Here is an 18,315-nt window from a genome sequence, read left to right as displayed (position 1 = left end):
TTCTGAGATCGAGCCCGGCATCAGTCTCTCTGCTCAGCAGGGAGCCTGTTTCCCCCCTCTCTCTGCCTGCCTCTCTGCCTACTTGTGATCTCTGTCTCTCAAATAAATAAATAAAATCTTAAGAAAAAAAATCAATTTGAAACAATTTTTTTTTCAAATACCAAAGATCAAACTTTCAGATTAGCCTATTGAAGTCCATGTTAAGTCACAACTGACTTGAGTACAATGTATTTCAATGACTTTTGCTTATATGAAAAAAGGTACGTGTAACATTTCATGGTCTGATGATAATCACAGTAAGATGCAATTTTAAGTACTGTCACTGAAGCAATAAGTTTGCCACTGTCCTCCTATTGGTGCTGTTTTCGCAAATGAAAAAAATAAAGGCCACCAACTGGGCACCCTGAAACACATTTTATCCAGAGATATAATTAGAGACCTTCCCTATTAAGAAAATCACTTCTACTTTATATCTAAGTGCACATCTAAATCCGATGTTTCCATCCTACAATCTAAAATTTTTAATTTTAATCAAAAGTGACAATATTTTCTTCTATTTAGCTTAGGTAACTTGTTTATTGTTGTTGTTTTTGAAATGGGTAAACCCTGTTTTTCTAAAACTATGATGATGTGTAAAAAGCTCTACAAATTATAAATTAGTTTACACTGGAATCAGCTACCCACAGTCCAAAGGGAGAGGGGGGAAAATGTGATAAAGTATAAATTACCAGTTAGCAAATGTGATAATGACAACAAAAGCCCATCGTATGAAATTATTACAAAAATCTGGTATCAAATCTGCTCAAAATTTCTCCAAAACTACCAATTCACACACAAAAAAGAGTACACAAAAACATAGCTAATTTCCCACTGCTTCGTACTATTTAACCATCATCACTGAAATAAACCATTTATTTTAAAGAAAATTCTAAATCCAAAACATAGGTAGGTGACTTTTACAACACTACACAAAATGTTTTATGCCAAAAGAACACACCAGCATTCCATTCCTAGACTTAAGTATAAGTACACCAATTTAAATGAAACTTTTAGAGTTGGAATGAGCCTAAGATAACCACAAATTAAAATCTCATTTTACAAATGAGGAAATCTCATTTACAAATGAGGAAACTGGGGCGCCTGGGTGGCTCAGTGGGTTAAAGCCTCTGCCTTCGGCTCAGGTCATGATCCCGGGGTACTGGGATGGAGCCCCACGTCGGGCTCTCTGCTCAGCAGGGAGCCTGCTTCCCTTCCTCTCTCTCTGCCTGCCTCTCTGCCTACTTGTGATCTCTGCCAAATCAATAAATAAAATCTTTAAAAAAAAAAAAACAAAACAAATGAGGAAACTGAGGCTAACTGGCTTAACCAGGATCACACAGCTAATCAGAGCAATGAAGAAATCCAAGCGTCCTAAACTAAGTGTACTTCTGCTAACCCCAGGTCAACTCAATGGGTGTTCAATATTAAGATGTCTTTTCATAGTTGTATAGGCTAATGTTACCACTGAATTATTATGGCTACAGGCATGTTTCAGTTTGGTCTAGAGAAAAGAGCCTTTAACTTAAATCAGGCTTCTAGTCATGGTTCTCCGTAAATTCAAGTCCTGAAAGTATCCCTTGGTAAATCATCCTCTCTAGACCTCTCTTTCTTCATCTATTATATAAGACTGGAACAGTGTTTCTCAAAATCCTTCTTAGCTTTTAAAAATTAAAATGTGAATACAAACAGGAGCAAACAAATTACTTGTTTATTTTGCTAGAGCTAGCATTCAGCAAAAAAAACCCCACAAAAAACCCTCACACTTCTCTCATGTCTCATTTGCATATACCATGAAAAAAAGTGAATTATTTTTAAGTGCCTGATTCTTGTGCTTCAGAATTCATTTTTCTGTTTAACCTATTTAATATGTTCTCAAACACAAAAAATAAATATTATATTAAAATATTTTAACATGTTAACTTCAAAGAATCCCTTTTTGAAACATATACTTAGTAAGATAAATTCCTATTGAATTGAAATTCAATAAATTCCTATTCGAAAAGTTTAAAAAAAGTGTGCTATCAGCCTTATAAAGAGGAATGTGTTAACTCACCAATATGTCAACTAATGTCTTTCTCATAGGTTATAACTTTGCTTTATTCAATTCAATACACACTGGGATACCCTTAAGCAATTTATATACTCAAATTTTACTGAAAACATACTTCCATTGATTAAAAGTTCTTAATAACATTTATTCTCTTATGAGAGGTGCATTTACCTTGAATCGAGAGAGGCTTACACTTGCAAAAGCTCCTTCCACTGGCTGAAAACTAATTTTGAATTCTTTTTATAGAGTACTGCATGTATAAGCTTTAGGGCCCCAGGATCTGCCCCTGGCTAATAATTTGAATGGCATTCTTAGAATTAATTTTCCAATATATTCCTATTAAATAAATGTTTCAGAATCTAGCAAATCCTTAACAGAATACAACTAGGCAGTGTAGTGTAGTGGGAAGAATATGAATCTTTTAATAGATACACCTGTGACCTAAATCCCAGCTCTGCCCTTTCTTAGTTGGATATGCAATATTACACATACCTTACTAGGTCTCTCTGAGCCTTAAGATTTAAAATCGTAAAAACATCTAAAGGTTGTAAGGATTTGAGGTAATTATAATTCAAAGCACCTAAAATACACTAACATAAGGTAGACATTCAACAAGTTGTTGTTACTAATGTTATAAAGCAATTTCTCATACTATCCATAAACTGGGAAGGAAAAAGAATTCATCATGATTACTTTCAAGAGGATAGACAAATACATATGTAAGGTTGCCCAGTTAAGAGTTGCTTCAAATAAGAATGACTTGCAATCACTATGTTAAAGAATTCCTCTTAGCAATGAAGCCTTGCTTTTACCGAAAAAAATCTCTAAAGGAGCTTGTATTTTCTTAAAGTAGGTAAAGATATTCCTTTGAAGTCTTTATTCATTTGCTCAGCAGTAACCTTTCACATTTAAAAAGTAAATTTGGGTCCATTCCTTTTTCAATGATCACAAGTACTAAAGGAATGAAAGTCAAGAAGTTTTACTTAACTACATTTTCAACTTCAGACTGACTTAAAAAAAATAAAGGAATGACTTCTCGTAGCAAAAGGTCTGAATTAGGGGTTAAGGCAATTAAAGAATCAGTTCTCAATTTACTATTAATTGTCTCAACTTGGGCAAGCAGGACTCTCCTCAACTTTAAAAAGGCTGGATTTTAAAGCAGTGGTTAATAGAACCTTTCCAAAATGAAATCTTGTATACAAATGCCAGGTTTTGAACAGCTTTAAATAACAAGAGAAAGAGATTTTTGAAGTTACACCTAATTCCACTCTTCCTATGCCTCCAGGGTCCTGGAGACTCTCTACAAGTTTGAAGATAACTGTCCTACATAAAACACAATACATTTTTTAGTTGAAAATTCCGACTTTATGATTAGAAAATTCATTCAAATGTCTCAGTGATACCACTGTTTATTAGAAAACACTTCCTGATGTTTCTTTTAATCCTCACAACCAATCTGTGAAAAAGACTGCTCCAGTTCCCATCTTAAAGTTAAGAAAATAAAGAGTGTATTAGTTCATTCATTCAACGTTGTTGGATACTATTGTGCTGCACTGACAAAGATCAATACAAAAAGACTTGATGCCACCTCTAAAAAAAACACACACATTCTAATAAAAGAGATACAGACTATTCTTTAAAGACTTTTGGATAGGAAGAAAAATAGTACGGTAGTTAGCATGACAGGAAAGACAGGAAAAGAACCTTTTCCTTCTCTGAGACCTGAGGGAAGGCACTGAGAGAATGAGTAAAGATACAGCTTAAAGGCTACAATTGAAAAAGAAAGTTGAAGAACTTACACAAGATAACATTAGTTTTTGACAGTGAAGCAGTAGTTAAGTTTCTTGAAGAAGACAGATAAGAGAATTCTCAATAAAGAGCTTAAGGACAGTGATTAAAGTTTGGAGTAGCTCACACAGGAAAAGAGAGAGGGATCTTTCCAGGGACACACACAAAAAAACTGCCCAGAGGCCCTGGGAGTCCAGCTTAGATACCACTATCTTCCAATTCTCCCCAGGAGTGCACAACAGCCTAAAAAATATAAGTAGTGAAGGCAGATGGATGGAATGATCCAAGATACTCTGTGCCATTTCTGGACTTGCTCTAGAGAGGTAGTAAGAAAAAAGAGGCAACTAGTAACTGGCATCATGGTTTGGGAGAACGAAAGGGGTCTTCTTGAGGTCCAAGAGCACATTAATGTGAGAAGGAAACAAGCAGAAAGTAGAACAGAATAATTAAATAACAACTGGCATTTACTTACAATGTCTACTTTGCACGAGGTACTATTCTAAGAGCTTTACATGTATTAACTCTATTTTTACAAAGTAGGTGCTATTGTTTTCTCCTTGTTATAAAGGAGGAAAGAGGTTAAGTGATTTGCTCATTATTACAGCTAATAAATGAGGATGCTAGGATACAATGCAATATTGGAGTTTAAGATTTCTAAAGCAATGGAATAACGAGCTCTAAGACAGAGTGAACACCACTGTAGTAAGAAGAGGCCAGGTCCGTTTGATCACCATTGTATATAGTGCCTGACCTTCAGTAGGAACACATATTAAACATATTTTAAATTGAATGAATGTCTATGCCACACATAGTGAATAAAATTAAGATCCTAACTGGAAAGAATGTCTTGTGAGGAAGGTATTAAAGTCTTCAGTGACTGAAGGAACATGTGTAAGAAGTTAGAGACGAGCACAGGGAATGCACAAAGAGTAGTTCACAAGGGCCCAAGCCACAAAAAAGGATGATGAATGTGGTAATAAATTATATGTGGGCCCAATGATTCAAGGATTACAGGGAAAACAGACACCTCAATTTAAGAAGATAAGCCAGTATTCTCAGGGCAAAGCCAGGTTTCAGATGAAAAGGCAGTAAGGAATTCTGAGAACAGGCAGAAAATACAGGAGAGTCAATCTGCAATGAAAGTAGATCACAGTGGACAGCTAAACAGGCTGGGAAGCAGGAATCATGGTGGAGGGAGTAAAAGACAAGAGTACAGCTAGTTAACAGAAAAGGCCACAGGTTTAGTATTCTGAAGATCAAGCCAACGGTACTGCAAATGCATCATACTATCTTTACTTTCAAGTCATTATTGTTTCAGAGGACTAGACTGACTTCAAATCATTAATGACCGACTACATCTTAAGACTTCACTTATAGTGGCAAAAAGAGCACTAAACATTTTAGAGTACTACTTGCATCAACTTACCCAATTAATCAATTACTATGGTTTGGCTTAAAAGATTAGTTTCTCATTTAATCATTCACTAACCACCCACACTGTGTCTAACACTATGCTAAGTATGTTGTGGTTCAAAAGGGTGTCTCGTGTTAAGTTTTGGGCAGGGACCACAATCTAGTTCATGAGTGAAAACACAAATAAAAGGAAGGAATGGAAAAAAAAAGGGAGGAAACGAAGAAGAGCAGAAAGTATTTTTAGATAACATTTAAAGTACATACTAGAATGTACACACTAAATGAATGTGTGTGTAGACATTCATTTATTCCTTCAATAAAGTTACCTAAGAAATGACATACTTACTTCAATGATTATGTAAGAATCGTTACTGGAACTTTTTTTTTTTTTGAAACTACCCCAAGAGCCAGTAGCATTCTTTTCAAGTGCCCCAGTGGTACCTAATCCTTTACCCTTTGAGGCTGACTTTTTAGTGTGGTTTAAATTGGCCCTGCAGGCTTTTCAAAATAAAAAACAGTACCAAAAAATGGCAGCATCACTAAAGTAAGCACACGATATTACAATACAACTACTTGCAAAAATAACAATCAATTTTAACATTTAAATTGTGGCATAATCATGGCTAAACAGTAACCACAGCTGAATGCTAGCCAGGGTACTAATGCTTTTTTTTTTTAATCTCTCAACAACCCTGTAATATAGGTCCTACTGATAATTTCATTTCAGAGGAGGAAACTGAAGCTAGAAGGGGTTAAGTAACTTGTTAAAGATGATGTGGCTAAGAAAAGGTATAAATGACATTCAAAATCTGGCAGCCAAAAGCCCACCATACTCTATTATACTCAGTCTAATTTTTAGTCATACTCCTAACACAGACACTGAATACTCCGAAGGAAAATTGCGTTAAAGACTATCCATAGTTTTGGGGCGCCTGGGTGGCTCAGTGGGCTAAAGCCTCTGTCTTCAGCTCAGGTCATGGTCCCGGGGTCCTGGGGTCCTGGGGTCCTGGGATCAAGCCCCGCATCGGACTCTGTGCTCGGCAGGGACCCCGCTTCCCCCTCTCTCTCTGCCTGTCTCTCTGCCTACTTGTGATCTCTGTCTGTCAAATAAGTAAATAAAATCTTTAAAAAAAAAAAAAAAAAGACTATCCATAGTTTTATTCTTAGTGAGTAGTCAAAGAAATGCAAACTAAAGCATTAGAGTACTACTTTTTCACCTATGAAATTAAAGATATAAAATGTTGGCTAAGACACTGCTACACAGTAGAAACCCTGACAGGTATAATTAATTCTGAAGAATATTCACTTACGAGGCAGATTAGGATCCCAGTTCTGCCACTTACAAGCACAGTGACCTGAAGCAAATTTCTTAGGTTCTCAAGGCCTCCTTTGTAAAACAGAGGATAGTAGTAGTAGTACTCTATAGAGTTGTGCAAATGAAATGAGTTTACACATGCAAAGCACAGAGAACAGTGTTTGTGGCCCATGATAAGCATTCACTGAGTGTTGGCTATTATTATTCCTACTTTTCTGGAGGTCAACTGGCAATATGTACCAATTTTGTTTGGCTTAGTAACTCCATAATCATGGATAGGTTCAAATATTTATGTGCTTAAATAATCACAGTTGCATTATCTATAACAGAGGAAATATGAATTAACCGGAATCGATCAAAATACCTGGCAGTAGGGAAATGGTTAAGCAAACTGAGGTGCCATAGAATACTAGTCTTTACAAATCATATCCTTAATATATTTAACGTGAGAATACTGCATTTTTTAAAAAGCTTTTTTTTAAAAATGATATTGTACCTCAATTTTACTGGGTGCTCAGAAGTGTATGAAAGATTAAAAGAAAATACAACAAAATGTAAATGTTGCTTACTTCCAACCAGTAGGGTTAGATGTGATTTTTATTTCCTTATTTATAAATTTAGATACTTAAGTATTCTATCATGAATATGCATTATTTTTATAATTAGAAAACCTACTAAAATGAATTCATTGCTTTGACAGATTATGACTGAATAGTTTTCACAATACACTGATAGACATTAATTGCAATTCCTATTATACCTCAGTGATTTGTGCTTACTAGTAACACCTTTACTTTTTTGCTGCATTTACAATGAATAAATGAGATCTATTTTCAAACTGGTATTATTTGAAACTACAAATTGTCCAGTAACTTTTTTATAAAAATTTAAGAAAACTGCTAACAAACATCAGATGATTCTCAATGAAAATAAGATAAAAAATTATCTGATAGTTGGGAGCAATTTAGAAAACAAAGGGAGGACATACTTTTTTTAGTCTTAACTATATAACCTTTATGAACTAGAGAAATGCTGTTATTAGCTACATTTAATGAATGATGTACAAACAAATGAAGCTTTCTCTACCTTGTCTCAATGAACTGACCTTATTTAAAAGGCCAAATTCTACATTATATTCTATACTCTAATTTCAAATTCAATACTGGTACTTTAATTTTCCAGGCTCCTCTGAACTGCTATCTAGGAAGATAATGCAAAATATAAACACCTTATCAATAAGTACTTTAAGCTTTTGTTTTTTAACTTCTAAAGCCAGAGAGGTACTAACAGTTACAACATAGCTGGCTGTCCTGAAACTATTAAACAGAAAGAATCAATCTAAGTATAGGCAACACTTTAATGAATCTGTTATACCTTACGCCGTAATTTCTCTGTTAGAGAATGAAAAATACTTAATTCCCCACTCTGTGTGATTTGCAAGACTATTATTCAGCTTTCCTGTACATAGTTCAGGTAGTCCTAGACAACAATTACTTGCTCCAAGGAAGAGAAATCTATTATGAAGATCAAAGCTGTTCCCCCAAATCTAGCAAATTTTACAACAGCTAGGAAAAACAAAAACATTAACTGTTCCCAATTATCATTAAACTCTTGTGTTCTTAAGTACATCACATATCATCTTAAAACTCATCTCCTTCTAATGTCATTCACTCTGTGGTTTCCATCTAACAATAACCTCCACATCACTCACTGTCTATGCTACACAGGTGGAGCTCTGTGAAACTCATCTAGGATTATGAAGTGGACATCAAAACCAAAGATTCTCGACCATGATTTAGCATGCTTTTTAATAGCTGAAACAACTTTCAGATCACACTCTAAAGACAATCCCTTTCACAATATGACTCCTAACTCTGAAGACTAAGATAAGAAAGGACTATTAGAAGAGAGAAGAACATTTTCAAACACAGCCTTTCCAATCCAATCAAATTTTTCAAGCCCATGTGGACAAAACCCATGTGGAAAGTACGAGTGATGAGGAATGGCTTTTCAAAGATAAGGACAAAAGGTTCACCTGACAGCAACTAATCCTACATAGTGGAACAAAAACTCAGGAGTGAGACATTCTGCAACAGCAAGGCAAGAAGAGCAGGAACTTCTTGGGGCAGCACTCTGATCCAAATCCATACAGCTTCCAGGAGTTTCACAACTACAGCCTCCTTCCTTAAAAAAGTTTTGTGGTCCCTGCTGTTAATTTTGGGTACCAGGGGGGGAAAAAAAAAAAAAAAGATGTGAAATGACATGTATTTTGTGCAGTGCAGGAAAGCTTACAAACTGAAATAAACTCTAACTCCATCAACAATTTTTAAAATCAGAGAGTCCCTATTGTTTTCCATCTTAAAAATAAGTAATTTCTCTTAAAACCTTATGAAAAGTTCTACTTAAAATTGTGCATAAAACTGTGTTAGGACCTTTTACTCTTGTGAACAATGATGAAGGCACACTTAGAATATGCATTCAAGACACTAAAAAGACCCTGATTTTACTGATGGGACTGTATCTGGAACAGGCTTACACACCTATAAAATAACCTCTAAGTTCACTTACCACTCTATTTTGCAATGAAAACAACCTCAAAACATATTTTTACACTTTTTACACCTCAATTTTATAAAACAAGAATCTGAAATGAGCACCTGAGACCTTTGGTTAAACTACAATTTTCTTAAACTACAGTACCTACAATATGTCCAAAGATTAATGCAAATACTATAGCTGTGAATAATGTACATATGTACACACATAAATACTATTTTTTCTTTACAGAATACTACACATTTACACTACTAGAAGACTGCTAACCTGGAAGAAAAAAGAAATTTTGAAATGTCTATAAGGTACTCAAACATTTACCAAAGGGTAAGTCATGAAATACCATACCACTGAGGCATGTATCTATTCTTAATGAGGGCTCAAGGAACCAGGACTTTAAAATTTTTATATTAAAAAGTATAAAGGTTCTTTTCAGTGGAAACTACTTATGAAGATTAACACTCACAAAATGAAAAACTATGCTTTTAAAAATTAGCAGACATTAAACTGAGTATCAAACACTAATCATTTATAAACTTCATGAAAAGATTTTAGAAAATTTTAGACGGCAACAAGTTATGAACAGAAAAGGTCCAAATTAGCTCACAACCATAAACACTACTTTTAAAAAAATCAGTTTCAGCACTGAGTGCTAATCTATCATACATTATACTCTTTCACTAAAGGAATAATGCATTTCTCTCCTGTCTCTTCCAATTATATACAACATCCAGAAAGAAGGGATCTTGATCTTCAAGCAGTACTTATTTCAAGCTCCTAGAACGGTGCCTGGCACACAGTACTCTGTATTTATTGAACGAATGAGGGAATGAAGACCAGGGGAACAGGTAAACCTAAAGAGATGACAAAGCTGATCACATTTAAAGGTACAACTGGTTAATCACAATTTTAACAAAACTGAGCTAATGTCATATGTGAGCTATTCCACATTTTCGTAATAAATCTGAATTAGAAGAACTCAGACTTCAAAAATGGCAAATTTTCCCTAGAAAACTTGTATAAAACTATTTAAAATTCTTAAATATTCTAAATTCTGCTCAAAATGTTCACAACTGACTTAGCAGCAAAGCTAACATTACCCCAAAATTCATAAACCCAGCTCACCTCACTACAAGGGAAAACACGCTAATCGACTTCATTAGTTCCCTTTGGTATTAGTAAGTCTTGCCTCAGTGCAAATCACACTTCTGAAAAAGCATGCTTAAAAAAGTGAATCAAACCCCATTCTCCCCCTTCACAAGGTATGTTTATAATCCTAAGACATTCAAGATCTTTCTCTAGTTTTACTGTTGTAAAATCTTCAGTTCAATTGCTAGTTTGTCTATTTTGACGTATACCTGTTACTGTAGCGACGTGAGCAAGTATGTCCAGTTTCTGTTACAACAGTTTATTTTAATTGCTTGCCATTGGCTATCTGAATCAGGTATGACATCCAAAGTTATACTCTACATGCTTAATACTTCAACCATATGACTCAACGTAATGCTAAAAAAGAAAGTTTCTAAACAACGCGTTTGCTGTCACTAAAACCTATAGAGTAGAGCAACTCGAGGTAGTGACGACTTGTTCTTTTGGGCTTCCATGGCTAAGAAATGGAGAAACAATTGTCCAATGTGTTTTCTCTTGCTTCCCCTCGACCCTCCTTCGAGTGGCGGGGCAATTCCTGCACAAGAGAGTTTGTAAAGTGCTTTGGAAGCCTGTGGATGAAAGAGGCTGTAATTACAGCTGATGTTAGTACGTTACTATCGAGCATTACAGGGAACCACTGTCACTGCGTCGGAGTAGACTGGTGGCAAAACCCTTCCTGAGGAGGGGAAGAGAGAGGGAGAGGACAGTCCCCTTCATCATCCTAAAGGTCTGACTGGCCACCTTTGGGGCTAGGTTATTTTTCAAACTGCAGCGAGACCACACGTGAAAAGTTACACACACGCCCCATACACGGAAGACTTCCACAGTCCTCGTCCCTGCAGTCTGGTGGTCCCGGGAAGTGAACAGGGAGAGGAATACTAGGGGTTGGGCCTATACCCCAGGAATGGGCGAAGGTGCTGGGACCGGCCAAGGGGCCCTGGCCGCAGCCGACGCCCGCTGGTTGGCCGGAGGAGCAGCTCCCGGGCGGGTGCGCGGCGCCGGGCTCCGGCGCGGGAGAGCGGCCGCGCCGGGGCCCCGCGCCGCCCCGTTGCCGGGAAGGCTCGCGCCCCGCGGCCGGCGGCGTGGGGGAGGGGAGGCCGGGCCTGCGGCCTGTTGGGGGAGTTCAGCCCGGGCCTCGCGTGCGGCTCTCCGCCGGGCCCCCGGCCCTGGGGTCCCAGGCGCCGAAGGAGAGACTCACCGGAAAGGCCCGGATCCGCATCTTGGTGTCCTTCCGGCTGCCCGTGCCTTTGCTCAGATTCGACATGGTGCTCGTCCCCTCCCCGGCGGCGGCTTCGGGTCGCACTCCGAGGCGCCGGTGTCACATTTAAGGCGGGCGGGCAGGCGAGGGGCTACGCTGGGGGCGGCGGCGGCGCGGCCCCCGGGCTGGGCTGGGGAGCTGGCCGGCCGCTGGGCGGCCGCGGCGGGGGCGGCAGCGGCTCGGGCTCCGGCGGCTCGGGCTCGGCTGGGGGGCTGCGCTGGCGCGGCGGCTCCGCGGGGTCCCCCTCACGCCCGGCTCGGCTCCCTTTATCGCGCTCCTCCGCGATGGCGGCGGCGGCGGCGACGGACAAACATCTCACTGCGCAGGCCGAACGTCCTCCTCCTCCTTCTCCTCCTCCGCCTCAGCGAGACGAGATCCGGCCCAGAGGGTGGAGGGGGGAGGAGGAAGGGAGGAGAGCCGGAGAGTGGAGAGATTGGGGGGAGGGGGGTGGGAGGACGGGAGGGGGAGGCTAGCGGCCGCGGCGGGGACGCTCAGATCTCGCGAGAGGAGGACGAGCGCGCCGCCCCGGGTGGGGCGGGGCGAAGCTTGGGAGCGGGAGGGGTCAATAGGAGGGGAGGAGGAGTATGAGAAGTTAGGGAGTGGGAGGGACCAGCAGGGCGGGGAGGTGGGAAAGGGGCGGGGCTAAAAGCGGGAGGAGAAAGCTGCCTTTTTGAAAGGGGAGCGTCGGAGACGAAGCTATGGGCGGAGGTGGTTGCTGATTGGTGGAGCGCGGGGGGTGCTGATCACGTGGACGGGGTGGGCGGGGGAAGTTCGGAGAGCCGGAGCGGGACAGTAGTGGGCTGGGTCTTCCTGGGCTGGGCTGGGTCTTCCTGGGCTGGGGCGGGTAGGGTCTGGGCGGGCTTGGCCGGGGGGCAGGGCCGGGGGCCGGGGCCGGGGCCGGGCTCGGGACTGGGCCAGGAGGAGGGCAGTCTCGGGGAGGAGCTTAGGGGAGCTAGGTAGATAACTAAGTCCTAGAACGGGTTCTGTGCTTTTCTAGAGCAGGTGAAGTAGGGAGGGTTATTTGAGCAGAAGCCGGAAAGTAGAAAGAGTTTGTGCAGGAGTTACCTGCAGTTTCAGAAATTAGCGTACTGTATGTATACGAGGTCGTTGGATCGGATGTGCATAATCCTCTCAGGACTGAGGGGTGGAGATGTTAATACACAAGATTTCCTTAAACTGCAGAAGCCCTAAGACCTCTTGATTCATTGATCTTTCCTAGGGGAACCCAGGACTTAATAGCGTTAAAATCTCTTTTTCGTTATCATTGAAGTAAAATGACAGCTCCCTTCATGTAGTGCAATATTTTGGTGCTGAAAAATAGAGAATAGGGTGATAGAAACCTGTCTTTAACCTGCCAAATCACGCTTACCATTACCAAGAGTGTTGTCGGTTTTGAAAGCCAAAATTATTGTCTTTGATTCCAGTTTGATGTAATTTCGGAGGTTTTTTGTTTTATTTTTGTCATTGTAGCCAAAAGGTCTAGTTGGATTCATCGGTTTTGCCTTTTATCTTTTTAGCTATTATGAATTTTACTTCCCAATTTACCTCTTCGCTGAATTGATATTATATTTGGACTTCTGACACTGCAAAAAAATATGTGAGCTCTCACTGAAGTCTGTAATCTTTTAAATAAGAACCTATTGTTGGGATGGATAGCTGCATATGGAAGTTGAGGTTTTAATACTTTACTTATTGTAATACTTTTTAATACCTTTTTAAAAGCTAGGATGTTAATACTTTTTCATTGCATTTGGAAGCTGGAGTTTTATACTCTTGAAGTAAGTAAACAAATATTCTTTTTTGTGTGTGTGCGATAAGGTTGAATTTGGCCCAAGTTAACTTAATCATGATGACCGAATTTAGGAATGTTGTGCTTTCATCCCCTTATTTGGTTGACTACTCCTTATTTTCTTGCTTTGTTTTCTGGTATTTGCTAACTAAAATTTGAGTTTAAGAAATAAGGATATTGCTTGAAGCAATACCTCTGTAAATACTGAAGCTAAAAATAGGTCACCAAGAATTGGGTTGATAAGGTAAGATTGGGAAGGGCTCTGATTTAAATATAAGATAGTAGGAGTCTTGGGTAGGAGTTTATAATCTGTATGCTGATTGGATCTTCATTTTCATAATCATTAGAGTATAATAACAACTGAATGTTTTTCTATTGGTTGCATTATCGTATGGCCCAGTTTCCTTGTAATAAAAGACCATCATTTCTAGAGCCAGCTCTATCAGTTTACTAGCTATATTTTGTGTCTTTTTGGGCAAGTGGCCTCATCTGTAAACTGGGGAAAAAAATAATACTTCTTTCTTGGGCTACTGTGAAATTTAGATGATTAACACATTTTTAAAAGCCCTAAGAGCAGCGCTCTGCACGGAGTAGCCACTCAACACCCATTGGCTATTATTATAATGGGTAATTAAGGCCAAGGGTATACTATCTATTCTCCTTCATTCAATATGTATTTTTTTAAGTACATGTATCCTTTATAAATGAATCTTATTTTAAAACTAAGTCAGTCTCCAACATTTGGATTTCTCAGAACAATAAAACATTTTTCAAAAAGCTGGGGAACTAACGTGGTTGGCAACTTTATTTTGGCAAGTAAGAGCATTAGAAAAGAATAATTAGCATAGACTAGCCTCGTTATCTTGTTTTTTTAAAAAAGTATTTTAACCATGGAAACAAGAGAAGGTAATTTTTGAGTAAAGGACTTTTTTTTTTTAAATAAAGATTTTATTTATTTATTTGACACAGAGCGAGCAAGAGAGACACAGACCAAGCACAAGCAGGGTGAGTGGCAGGCAGGGGAGAAGGCTCCCTGCTGAGCAAGGAGCCCCATGCGGGGCTCAGTCCTGGGATCCCGGGATCACTACCAAGCTGAAGGCAGACGCCTAACGGACTGAGCCACCCAGGTGCCCCAAGGATAGTATTTTTAATTGATTACTTTAGTCTTATGAAAAATAATACAGTGAGCTGATTTTTGTTATTTCATCATGAACCTGAGAAAAGGTAATGAGCCAGCATTTAGGAACCTTCTGAATTAGGACATATTTCCATGTAATTGTGAAGCATATAATCACCTTTTAATTTAATATATTTGTTTTGTGAACCCAGATTTTTTCATATGCTGGTTTTGCTCAAGCAAAATTGGGCTGCATCTTTAAAGAATTACTGTCAACTGCATCTTTTGTTAGGCTTTTACCCACAATAGGCCAAGAAAAACCCTTCAGAATGAACTCGCCACTGACATTAAGAAATCCACTGCTAATTTATTTGTTCATTTACTCAAGAACTGCTTATTTAAGTCTGCTAGATTTTAGTCACTAAGGGGAATAAGTCACACGAGACCTGCCATCACTGAACACAGAGTCCTTTTCACATCTCAAAATTTGGAAACCACAGACCCAAGTTGGATTTGGCAACAACTTCCTATACACTCCAGTCCTGAAATCAGAGATTTTCCTGCCTAGAAGACCAGCAATCTCAAAACATGTATGAAATACTCTCTAAAGCAGCAGACTATTCTTCTGTACCTAATGGAGTTCTGTGATGTTTAAGTAGCAAATGAACTTTCAAAATACTAGTTTTTCTGCCAACTGCCACCTGATCTAGCAGAGAACGCAGGGCTGCAATAGGAACTCACTAGATGTTGCAGGCCTGCCGGGTGGTATTCTTACTGATGCTGACCATGTCCTGACACAGGAGAACAGTGGCCCCATTTTCATTTATTTGTATGGAACACGTGCAGTCAGAGAAGCCAGGAGGCTGAGTGGGCCAGTGCCTTTTCTACATCCCAGTCTAAAATAGCACGGGCTGTGAGAAGCCAACAAAAGGGAATAGCCTCGTCTTGACCATGAGTTTCTAGGTATCCAGGATACCAACCCACTTTAATCACTAATTTGATTGTATAGATATTGGTTATTAAAAGAGCTGACAGCCTACCAATTCAATTAGACCTGTCCGATGGTTTTGAAGAGACAAAGACTGTTAGGGAAAGATGTATGGTTTTCAGATTAAAAGGAGGAGGTTTAGAGATACCATCACTTCATTGAAAATAAGGGCTAGATCTTCTACTCTCTTCCTTGTCTCCAATAGACATCCAGTAGGTATTGTAGGCCATTCAATTTATACATATTTATAGAGTAGTAGCATTCATATGTGCTTGTAAGATGACATGTTATAGGAGTATCCTGTTGAGAATGTAACCCCAAAAACTTACATATATGAAAACTGTAGGTTTTCTGTATGTACATTTTCTACTTTGTCCTTAATATATATCTCCAGAACAAGAAGCCTGTAAGATGTGAGGGTACATGAGAAAAGTTACATCTTGAATTAAAAATCTTAAATGTCTGTTGTGTCATAAAAACCCATCTCCATTTTCATCACTTTGTCATGCTAAATAAAATCATCTCACGGGCAGCTCTGGAAACTTTGTAGTTAGCCTGGGCAGTGTTCTGTCTTCCATATTTATCAAGCAAGTTAATATTGTGGAATAAAAATATCTATCTATACAGCCAACTGAATTTAACAGAATATAAATTCATGATTTAAAATTATAGGTATTGCATGCAATTTTGTAATTTTATTTTGAAGAAAAAGAATTTATTTTGTGGAAAAAGAATTTCCTCTTACCGATAGCAGTAACTATGTCAAGAAAACTCCAGAGGGCAATTATGAATATGTATTGCTTTCCTTCATGATAAGTAAAGTATATGTTGAATTTTATAACTCATCATCTCTGTCTTTGTGAAGTAAGTTAATTTTGGAGTTGAGATAAAGCATGGTTCCAAAGAAGCTATTAAATTTTACGCTAGATATAGTAATTGTGTGAATTATAAATACAATGGTCAGCAGTTAGCAAATGTAATAAAATAACATTATTGTCAAACTTGTTCAATAAGCTATTTATCTTTAGTTCATAGTTAAATGGTGTTCTTTACTATATCTTGAACTAGTAAAAATCAAAATTTCATAAAACAAAGGAGTGTTGGTAGAGGTGAAGAATAACCTTTAAGAGACTAAAAAAATAAGAAAAAAATTGTTTGGACCAATTTCTAGCTACATATTGATATAATGAATTAAATCCTAAAGAGAAATTGATTTGAAGTTACTGGTTTCTGAATCTTCTAGTTCTTGAGTGTCTGGCTATTGGGCAGAAGACCCACTGAATGGGCAGTTTTGAGAAAGAGACAACATGAGCACCTTCTTAAACGAAACCGGCCACTCTAATCTAGTTTAAAATCTTTTAAAGAATTTTCATTTATGAGATCTTAAAAGTAATACTTCTCTACTACTGAAATCCTAATCTTTGTTGAAGAGTGCCTATCTCTCCATGAACATTTATCTTTGGGGAAAAGTTGCTTTAGATGCCTGGATTGTTAAGGTACTTCTGCATTCTTTAAATTAATTATTGTAATGATATTTGTCCTTTATTTGGGGGGGATGATGTCTCTTACTACCCTGATTTCTTGTTTTAAAGGATTCACCCATTGGATGTGGTCTAAGTAGGTGGTGGTGTTCACTTCCTACCACAATAGCCACTCCTTTCTACTTTCCAGCTGAGCCTAGGGATGGATAATGTGGACCCAGGCAGTCAGACCTTCTCTCCTAGAAACTCTTGAGTAGGTGACTGGAGGACACAGGGACAGCTGGTGAGCATGCGGGCAGTGGCAGTGGGTGGTGTAGGCTCTTCCTCCTGAATGACTAGCTGTCATTCCTGCTCCTTGGCTTTCCAGCAGGCCCCTGGTTCCTGTTTGTTCTCCAAACAGGAGATGGTTCTCCCATCTTCCTTCATTTCTTTATCATTATTATACGTTTTATAAATGTAAGTATAGTTTACACACAACATTATGTTAGTTTCAAGTGTACAATGTAGTGATTCAACAAGTCTATACGTTATGCTATAGGCACCCCAAGTGAGTTATTGCACTATGCAATGCTAATACAATATCATTGACTATATTCCATATGCTGGACCTTTTATCCCTATGACTTATTCATTCCATAACTGGAAGCCTGTATTTCCTGCTCCCCTTCACCCATTTTGTCCATCCCCTACCATTTGCCCTTCTGGCAACCATCAGTTTTCCGTATGGTTCTCTGTATTTATGGGTCTCTTTCTGCTTTCTGTTTGTTTATTCATTTTGTTTTTTACCACGTTCCCTCATTTCTGTGACTCCAAACATCCCTCCCCCAAATTCCATTTTTGCTTAAAATAGTCAAAATTTGTTTCTGCTGCATATTAGTCAGGGTCCTGGCAGGAAACAGATGGCTTACTCAAACAGGGAAATTGAGGCAAGTTTAATTCAGGGCTACTTATAGAAGTGCGGACAGAGTTAAGGAGTGATCAAGGGGTGATGAAACATCTCGGGACTAGTAGCAGTCAGGAATCTTGCAGCACTTCTAGGCTAGAAGGGCTAGGAGAAGAAGTGGCCAACAGACTTGGAGAGAGAATTCTTTTCTGTATCTAAGGGTTTGGACTGCCTAACAAGCTGAGGCCTTAGGAGAGGACCCAAAGTACTGGCACAGTAGGAAACAGCCAGGGGAGAAAATATCCCAGCCTCACTTCCCCCTGAACTTCTGGCTGGTGGCTTCCATTGGATGACCTTAACCAGAAGCCAGAAAGCAAGGGAGCCCATTGACGGAGCCCATAAATGTCAGCCTTCTGAGACACAGAACAGAGTAAAGAAGGTGGAAAATAGATTTGGAGAGGCAAACAGAGAATACCCATGAGTGCTTGCAAA

General features: G+C 39.0%; 1 protein-coding gene across 1 annotated transcript in view; it reads right to left on the bottom strand.

Annotated features, from left to right (window-relative positions):
• The window catches only part of CUL3 (cullin 3), a 92,228-nt gene extending 80,467 nt beyond the window's left edge, over window positions 1-11,761 (bottom strand). The window contains exon 1 of the mRNA XM_080798048.1: window positions 11,506-11,761. Coding sequence (XP_080654174.1) covers window positions 11,506-11,571 — 66 coding nt within the window. The 5' untranslated portion in view covers window positions 11,572-11,761. The remainder of the gene's footprint in view (window positions 1-11,505) is intronic.
• Between the last annotated feature and the right edge of the window lie 6,554 nt (window positions 11,762-18,315).

This window comes from Martes martes (genome assembly GCF_963455335.1).
Source record: "Martes martes genome assembly, chromosome: 3".
In the NCBI taxonomy this organism is placed as follows: Eukaryota; Metazoa; Chordata; class Mammalia; order Carnivora; family Mustelidae; genus Martes; species Martes martes.
Note: the sequence above shows the minus strand (reverse complement) of the source record. Positions and strands in the feature narration are given on the sequence as shown.